We start from the raw sequence: 9,581 nt of genomic DNA on the forward strand, positions 1-9,581 counted from the left end.
TTTGGTGGGTGGGGCCGGGGGAGGGGCAGCCCTGGCATGAGTCATCTCCACTTAGCCTACTTTATATCAAGAATGAATTAGTAGCCACAACAGGCCTCAGCTGGGCCGTATCTGGAGAACTGGGGTGGGGGTACAACATCGCAAAATACCTGGCCCCAGTCTGGTCACTCATCCCCTTTGGGGCAACAAGGAAACCAGCCTGTGGCCTGAGAACACAACACCTGAAACAGAGGCCAGAGGAAGTATTTGCCCGCCCTCACCCCTCTGCCCCTGCTTCCACCTGCTCCCCATCTGCCCACCCACTAAGGTCCATGCCGCATGTCATCGCTCGAACACCCAGGATGGCCCAGTGTGGGCATCATTCAGGGCTGCCTGCAGAGAAGAAGATCTCTCCGGTTGTCACTAGGGTGATAGTGAAGACACCAGGCAAGCAGGAAGACTTTGTGATAGCCAATGATACCTCGGTGAGGCAGTTCAAGGAGAAGCTATCGGCTCACTTTAAGTGTCAAATGGACCAACTAGTGCTTGTCTTCATGGGCCGCCTTCTCAAAGACCATGATGTACTGAGCCAGAGGGGCATCCTGGACGGTCACACCATCCACGTGGTCATCAAGTCCAAAAACGGCTCCAGATCCCTAGCCCATCCCTGCCACCAGGACAAAGACACAAAAGGAAACAGTAGTGGGGTATACCAATCTGTTGGTGTGGGTTACACACCAGTGGAGTCAGCTCTCTCAGAGGATGTGCCCAAGGTGCACACCCAGGACTTGGAAGTGGGTAGTCCAGAGCGCATAGCACAGATACTGGAGAATCCTAGCATCCAGCAACTCCTGTCCAACACAGACTTCATGAGACAGTTCATCTCAGAACACCTAGACACGCAGCAGTTGATGCAGCAGAACCCAGAGGTCTCACATATCCTTGACAATTCTGAGATCCTGTGGCAGACTCTGGAGCTGGCCAGGAACCTGGCAGTGATTCAAGAAATAATGCAGATCCAGCAACCTGCACAGAATCTTGAGAGTCCACCGAACCCACAGTCATATGTAGGCTTAGAGACTGTCCCAGGATGGCATAGTGCCTCAGGTCAGAGTTCTGCTGATTTCAATGATCAGATGCTCAACAGCACACAAGATCCATTTGGGGGCAACATTTTCACAGCTCTTCTGGGAGGACAAGTGCCAGAGCAAGTCCAGTTTTCACTCCCATCTCCACCACCATCCCAGGAACAACAGGAACATCTCCCACAGCCCCCTACAGCCCAAGTCATCTATGCTAATTCTCGAGGTGTATCTTCAATCACTTCAGTCAATTCTGCCCTCAACATGGCAAATCATACTTCCAGGGCCAGTACTTCTAACTCCACTAGTGGTCAAAGTCATGCTAGTGCAGTGGAGCAGCCAACTGGGATACCAGCCTTACCTAGCAGAGAGCTCAACCAGCTGCCCCAGGCAGAAGACAAAGATGCCACCATTTCTCTAGATAGCTCTAACCAGAAATTAGATGATCTCCAGCAATCAAATGAGCAGACCAGCTCCCAGATCACAGGAAACATGATGCAACTGCTTTTGAACAACCCTTCCCTGGCAGCCCAGATGATGTTGTTCATGAGTGTGCCCCAGCTGAGTGAACAGTGGAAGCAGCAACTGCCTGCATTTCTGCAGCAGACTCAGTTTTCCGATATGCTTATAGCTCTAGCCAACCCTAAAGCATCACAAGCAATACTGCAGATTGAGCAGAGTCTGCAGCTGTTGGCCACTGAGGCTCCTGTTCTTCTACCCTGGGTTGCTCCCTACCTATGGGGCCTGGGCTGGCTTCCTGCACCCAGCTGCAGCTACCCTGACACAGTGCCCTGGACCTGGGATGTGTCCAATATGGCTGAGCCTAAAGGACCTGAGTCCTGTCCCAAATAGGGAGCAGTCCTACAGAGGCTACAGTCCCTAGCTGGAGACCCCTCCCACCCTCTACAAGCCCCTGAGACTAGCTTCAGCAAGCAAATGCAATATCTCCAGGCCATGGGATTTGCAAACCATCATGCCAATCTCTGCAGGCCCTCATTGCGACCGAGGGAGACACCAGCGCTGCCATCCAGAAGCTCAGGAGATCCCAGGGATCCTAACCACTGGACATACCTATTTGCTTTGCTACCTGCCTGCCAACCCATTTGACTACCTCATCTGCCTTCATCTTTTCTGGTGCTTCTGGTTAGGAGAAGTCCTAGAATGGGAAAAACCAAACAGTGCTTTCTTTACTGAATAATAGACCATTGGCCATAGCTGAGAGATCTGTCAATAAAATGGCTACATCAACTTGACCCCATCTGAAGTTTGGCCATTTTTTTTTTTTACGAAAAAGTCAACTGTCAATGTGTAATAACCCTACCTCATGTACCATACATGCATGAGCACACACACACACCACAACCACATGCATATATTAAAATAGAAAAGCATATTTGCACCCACAGAATTATATGTCAGACATCATGTCATGCTCACATATCCAAGAACATGCACATATAACCTCAAACACATATGCACACATGGCTAACAGCCCAAGATTCACATATATAAGCATATAAAGTCACCACACAGTACACATAATTATGTGTATAGACAGCTGCACACAAATGCTTAGAGACCCAAAATAGACCCACATGTAGGGAAGACAGTTATAACATACTCATACGAAAAGAGGGAAATACGTGTATGTGTGTTTAGTGGTGTCCAACTCTTTGCAACCTCATGAACTACAACTTGCCAGGCTCCTCTGTTCATGGAATTCTCAAGGTAAGGATACTGGAGTGGGTTGCCATTTCCTACTCTAGGAAATTCAGCTGAATGTATAGCTACATGAGGTGTTTATAAGTGCTATAAAGAAAAATGCAGTGGATAAGCTGTTCTAAATGGGGGATCATCAAGGAAGGCCTCTCTGAAAGGAGACAGTTGAGCAGAAATCACAAGGACTTGGGAGAGCAAAACATACAATTCCAGGCATTGTTCCAGGCAGAGAAGGCTGCATAAGAGGAAAAGCTGTGAGATAAGAGTACTCTTGTTGTGTTTGAAGAATAACAAGGGACAGTGTAGCTGGAGAGGAGCCAACTAAAAATTAAGGGGGAAAAGAGAATTATTAGAAATCACGAAGAGCTTTGTAGATCTGGTGATCACTTTGGATTTTACTATGAATACAAAAGAAAATCATTGCTAGGTTTTAGCAAAGGAATAGAGTAGTTCAATATGTCAGTCTGGCTGCTGAAAGTGGAATACTGTTGTAGAAGAGAAAGCTGGAAGCAGGAACACTAGTTCTAGCATGTGGGAGACAGTGGTGTCTGGGACTAGGGCAGGAGCAGTGGAGGAGGTGAGGGATATTCAGATTTGTGTGGTCCTCTCAGGTCACCCATCCTTCAGCCCCAACGTGACCATCAGCAAGAGTAAAGAAAGCTCCATTAAGCTCCCAGTGCTTCAGTAAATCTGCTGCCAAAGGTCCCACTCCACCACCATGACCTATCAAAAAGAAACAGGTCAAAGAAATGAAGTGAAGTGATAGTCACTCAGTCATGTCCGACTCTTTGTGACCCATAGACTGTAGCTGGCCAGGCTCCTCTGTTCATAGAATTCTCCAGGAAAGAATCCTGGAGTGGGTAGCCATTCCCTTCTCCAGGGGATCTTCCTGACCCAGGGTGTCCGTTATTGCAGGAGGATTCTTTAACTATCTGGACCATCAGGGAAGCCTGACTCAGTGGGTAAGGAATCTGCCTGCAATGCAAGAGACACAGGAGATGCAGGTTCAACCCATGGATAGGGAAGATCCCCTGGAGAAGGAAATGGCAACCCACTCCAGTATCCTTGCTTGAAAAAATCCCCTGGAGAGAGGAACCTGGTGGACTATAGTCCAAAGGGTCACAAAGAGTCAGACACAACTGAGTGACAAAGACTCAGAGTTGGAGAAATGCAGGACAAGTTCCAATCTAACTGAGAATACTGGAGCAGATTGCCATTTCCTTCTCCCAGAGATCAAACCTGTGTCTCCTGCATTGCAGGCAGATTCTTTACCATTTGAGCCACAGGGAAGCCCCCTCAAGAAAGAAAATTATAGCTAGAAACAGATTTTTCACTTCCCCATTAAGATATATCTATTAATCCAATTAAATATTTTATCCTCAGTTTACATAAGGAGCCAAAATTCTCCAGATTATCTTCCTGATTCTCTCAATATGCTCTGAAATTCCCTCATGTGACTCAGTTTCCACTTGTTGGTTTTTCCCACCCTACCTTTTAGGATGCAATTTAGCAACAGTGAAACTCATACCTACAACCTTATCTCTCAATGTTCCCTCACCTTTTTGCTGTGATTAATATCTGAGTGTTCACTGAGAAGACTGCTTCTCCAGCAGTGATGACTGTTTCTTTCCTTCTCTGTGGACTTAGAAGTGGGGTACATGTTCTCCACGTACCTACTTTAGGTTCCCAAACATAGTTTTCTAGCTTCAACACTACTCAATCTATCATAATTATTCTGATATAATACCCACCTAGAAAATTCACAACGGTTATAACAATTATATCCAACCCTGCCTAATCTCTGTGTGCTGCTAAGTCGCTTCAGTTGTGTCCGACTCTGTGCGACTCCATAGATGGCAGCCCACCAGGCTCCCCCGTCCCTGGGATTCTCCAGGCAAGAACACTGGAGTGGGTTGCCATTTCCTTCTCCAATGCATGAAAGTGAAAAGTGAAAGTGAAGTCTCTCAGTCATGTCCCCATGACTCAGTCTTAGCGACCCCATGGACTGCAGCCTACCAGGCTCCTCCGTCCATGGGAATTTCCAGGCAAGAGTACTGGAGTGGGGTGCCATTGCCTTCTCCAATCTCTGTGTAGGCAAAGAAAATCATATAACTGTGCTGACTAGTCTTATTTAAATTTATTACCAAGGCTTTAGTTGGTTTGTTTGTATGCCTAATACATTTTCTTATTTTAATGCTTTTTTTCTAGAATTTACATCAGAAATCACCTGGAGGGTGTGTCAAAACCCCCAGATTTCTGAGCTTCATTCCAAGGGTTTTCAATTCTGTGGTTCTACAGGAAGGCCCCAAATTCTGCATAGCTGACAATTTCCAGGTCATGCTGATGATACTGATCTAAGGACCACACTTGGAGATCCAATGCTCTAGCCATATTCTTTGAGATGATTATTTCATACCTTATATGCTCTTCTAAAACTTTCAACAGCCCTTTAATATCTATTCTCAGTCTCAGATGATATTATCCTTATTACAACAAGAAGACAAAAGTGATCAAAAGTGACTTTCACCTTTGTCTGCCACTAATTCAACCAACTATCTTGCATCTATACCTGTATATTCCACCCTGCATCCTCTTTTAATGAATAAAGTGTCCATGATCCTAAATCAAGCTCTTCACTTGGGCATTTGATTCCAATCCCTCTATCTTCTCAACAATTTGCTCTTGCAACTGTTTTCTCTTTCTCCTGCATCACTGTGCTCTTCCTCATTGGATTGTTTCCATTAAAATAAAAGTATATTATAATTGTCTTGTCTTAATAAACAAAGAAACAAACACACACAAAAAGATTTATTCCCCATTTCTGTGCAGCCATCAGCCTTTTCTCATTTACTCTTCTTGGATCCACTTCCTTTCCAACCCATTTACTTTTAAACCCACTCCAATCAGATTTTCTGGCCTCACTACTCTTCCAGACTTGGTCTCATCATGGCCCTCAGTCTAACTGGTCTCTCTTGTTCAAACGCACTAGCCAATTCTCAGTCCTCACTTACTTACCTACCAGAATCATTTGACACATTTGTTTACTTTCTCTTTTTTTGAAACTTTGTCCTTTGACTTCTTTCTCTAATTTCCTTTTCTGACTTAATGTTTTATTTCTTTTCAATTTCCTTTGCTGAATTCATCCAATCTTTCAGACTTCTAAATATCATACTGTCCAAATTCAGTCTTTTTACCTCTGTCCTTTTACTATATATACACACACACCGCTCCACATACTCTGTTGATGCTGATGAAGTCAGCCTCACAGTGTAGAACTACCTTCTTAACATTTTCATTTGGATATGAAATAGACTGAACTTAATTTTCTATTTAACAACCTTATTTCCAGGTCTTTTTACCTCAACAAATAGCCAATCCATCCTTTGAATTTTTCTGGGGGATAATAATAATAGGGGGAAAAAGGTAAAATAAAAGTTTATTTCATCTTGAACCTCTCTTTTATACTCTACATCCTACTCATCAGAAAGTCAGTATGTTGATTGATACATCGTGGCGAATGTTGAATCAGAGAGGACATAGGAACATAACAGTGCCAAGAAGAGGCTCAACTAGCAAGTAGCTGAATTGGGGTCTTCGTGGGGACATAAGAGCTCAAGAAGCCTTTCTTAATTGTCCAACCCCTGTCTGAATATCCACGTACCACCTACCCGGTTGTGTGAAAGCAGAACACTTGGCTTGAGAAGGAAGGGTCAACCCAGAACCCTCACTATGAAGAAGGCAATTGAGATAAAGGAAGTAGAAGAGTTGAAGGGTGGCGGGAGACGAAGCCCCCAAGAATCCCAAGTACCTTGGAGAAGTCTCAAGAATCCATTGTATGAGGCCGTGATGTCAGTGCTGAGGTCACAGAGGTGACCTGGTGGAGTGGGCTCTGGTGTAGAAGGCTTCAGGGGTGGCTGTTCAGCAAGATGAGGGCAGTTTGGAGTCCTATTTAAGAGGAAGGACGGGGCCACAGCTGATCGGTATGTATTCCCCAAACCAGGTCCTTCAGGCTGCACTTGCTCTTCATTCATCAACTATCAACCTCTTTCCTAGGGCCTCAGATTTCCCTCCCATGATCCTCACCATCTCTCCAACCCCAAATCCTCCTAAGGCATCCTATCCCATGACCTCATAGCCCCTTCTATGTGGACTCTCTAGTTCCCCCACCCTGAGACCCCAAATCCTCCCCCTGCTCACCTTTCCTTTCACCACTGCCCAAAAGGATGATTTTGGTCTCCCCTCCCCCTCCCTCCAGCTGTGTCCCCACAGACCTGGGCCTCCTGCTGCCCACTATGGCCAAAAGTGGAGAGGCCCTGCCACAGGGCAGCCCAGCGCTGGTCCAGGATCCCCACCTCATCAAGGTGACAGTGAAGACGCCTAAGGACAAGGAGGACTTCTCAGTTACAGACACTTGCACCATCCAGCAGCTGAAGGAAGAGATATCCCAGCGCTTTAAGGCCCACCCTGATCAGCTGATCCTAATCTTTGCTGGCAAAATCCTCAAGGACCCTGACTCACTGGCACAGTGTGGGGTCCGAGATGGCCTCACCGTCCACCTGGTCATCAAGATGCAGCGTCGCACCATGGGCAACGAGTGCCCAGCTGCTTCAGTCCCTACCCCAGCCCCGAGCCCTGGGTCACTCCCTCAGCCAAGCTCCGTTTACCCAGCAGATGGGCCACCTACCTTTAGCTTGGGTGTCCTCACAGGCCTCAATGGGCTAGGCCTGACCTTGGGTGGTTTCCCTGACCAGCCAAGCTCACTGGTGTGGCAGCATGTATCTGTGCCTGAATTTGTGGCTCAGATCATTTACAACCCCTTCATCCAGGGTCTGCTGTCCAACACAGGCCTGGTGCGCCAGTTGGTTCTTGACAATCCCCGTATGCAGCAACTGATCCAGCACAACCCCGAGATTGGGCACATTCTCAACAATCCTGAAATCATGCGGCAGACACTGGAGTTTCTATGTAACCCTGCCATGATGCAAGAGATGATGCGCAGCCAGGACCGGGCGCTCAGCAACCTGGAGAGCATCCCGGGTGGCTACAATGTGCTCCGAACCATGTATACAGATATTATGGACCCCATGCTTACTGCAGTCCAGGAGCAGTTTGGTGGCAATCCTTTTGCCACCACTAATACTGCTAATGCTACCAGCAGCTGCAGCCAGCCCTCAAGGACGGAGAATTGTGACCCTCTCCCCAATCCCTGGACTTCCACAAATGCAGGCTCAGCTGACAGGAGGGGCAGGAGGCCTGGGGACCAGGATATATCTGAACTTAGAAATAGGGTTCCCAATATTCTAGGGAATATAGGGCTCTATGACTATCTCCAACAATTGCATGAGAGCCCCCAGTCCTTGGGAAACTATCTGCAGGGGATGGCATCTACCCTCAGTCCAAGCCAAGAACAACCACCTCTACCACCAGGAAACCAAGTTCCTTCAGCTTCACCCTCATCCCAGGAACCTGAGTCAGGCCAGGCTCTCCCCAAGGAGTCCGTTGCAATCAAGGGAAAGCCCTCCTGCCCAGCCTTCCTGAGATATCCCACGGAGAGCAGTGCTAGAAAAGATGGAGGTCAAGATGGTGCAGGGAACGGTTCCACTGGCCATAGCACCCACATGCCTGATCTTGTCTCTGGGCTGGGGCCTGCTGCCAATAGGACCCCACTCGTTCCTTCCCCACCTTTGCCCACAGCAGCTACTGCTGGAATCCCTGAGCATGTCTGGCTGCCGCCACTGGCTTATCCAAGATCCCTGAGGCCAACCAGCATGAATCAGGCCTCACAGCTGCAGGACGAGATGCGCTGGCAACTGCCACTGCTGCTGCACCTTCAGGCAGCCATGGCAAACCCGCGTGCCATGCATGCCCTGCTGCAGATTGAGCAGGGTCTGCAGATCCTGGCTACTGAAGCCCCTTGCCTCTTCCTCTGGTTCATGCCTTGTCTAACAGGGCTGGGAAGTATGGCAGGAGATACAGAGCCTCGAGAGAGTCCCCTTGTGCCTGAGGATCCTTCGCCTCCCCCAGCTCCTGAGGCTCCCTCAGCACAGGGCTCTATGGAGCTGGGCCTCCATTCTACCCCCTTCCTCCAAATGCTGCAAGCCTTGACTGGCGCCAATCCTCAGCAGCCGACGCCCGAGACTCACTTCCGGGTGCAGCTAGAGCAACTGCAGGCCATGGGCTTCCTGAATCCTGAAGCCAATCTCCAGGCCCTCATTGCCACAGGAGGTGACGTGGATGCTGCTGTGGAGAAGCTGAGGCAGTTGTAGGAGACGTAGTTGTTCAGACCGTATCTTTCCCTTTGTGCCTTTCCTCCCATAGCTCCTGTCCGTAACTCCCCCCACCCCCAGCCATTCTTGAATGCAGCTGCACTATGAAGCAAATTTACTATGATACTCTTTACTGCAGAGACAATGTTGTTCCAGAGTCAATGAGGAAGAATGAGAGCCAGAACAAGGTGGGGGTGCTATAAGTGACCCAACCACCCCTGTCACTGTACCATCATGGGGTCACGGTCTGAGTTCTGCTAATGCCTATCTTGAGATGTAATTACATCCAGTCTCCAATGTCGTCTGCTGCCTGAGTCTGATTCTTTGTGGGCTATGGGAAAAGAGGGATTGTATAGGAGGAAAGGTGGTGATAAGAGCTATCTCTGCATGGATGGGAGGGCTTGGAGGGGAAACTTAAAGGTATGAGGTTAGAAGAAAAAGAGGCCCAGGGAACACAGGAGGGTGAGCTGAGAACTGCAGCCTTCCATGTGTCCTTCCAAAGGTTCCCCAGATTTGGTGTCCTGTTTGAGCTATC

General features: G+C 48.0%; 2 protein-coding genes across 2 annotated transcripts; both read left to right on the plus strand.

Annotated features, from left to right (window-relative positions):
- Window positions 1–311: 311 nt before the first annotated feature.
- On the plus strand, window positions 312–2,119 carry UBQLNL (ubiquilin like). Its single transcript, XM_055547293.1, is given in 2 exon segments — window positions 312–2,042; window positions 2,045–2,119. Coding segments are annotated over 2 exon segments (1,806 nt in total).
- A 4,953-nt stretch (window positions 2,120–7,072) lies between these two features.
- UBQLN3 (ubiquilin 3) lies at window positions 7,073–8,885 on the plus strand. Its single transcript, XM_055548122.1, is given in 2 exon segments — window positions 7,073–8,857; window positions 8,859–8,885. Coding segments are annotated over 2 exon segments (1,812 nt in total).
- The last annotated feature ends 696 nt before the right edge of the window (window positions 8,886–9,581 follow it).

Source organism: Bubalus kerabau, chromosome 15, assembly GCF_029407905.1.
Source record: "Bubalus kerabau isolate K-KA32 ecotype Philippines breed swamp buffalo chromosome 15, PCC_UOA_SB_1v2, whole genome shotgun sequence".
In the NCBI taxonomy this organism is placed as follows: domain Eukaryota; kingdom Metazoa; phylum Chordata; class Mammalia; order Artiodactyla; family Bovidae; genus Bubalus; species Bubalus kerabau.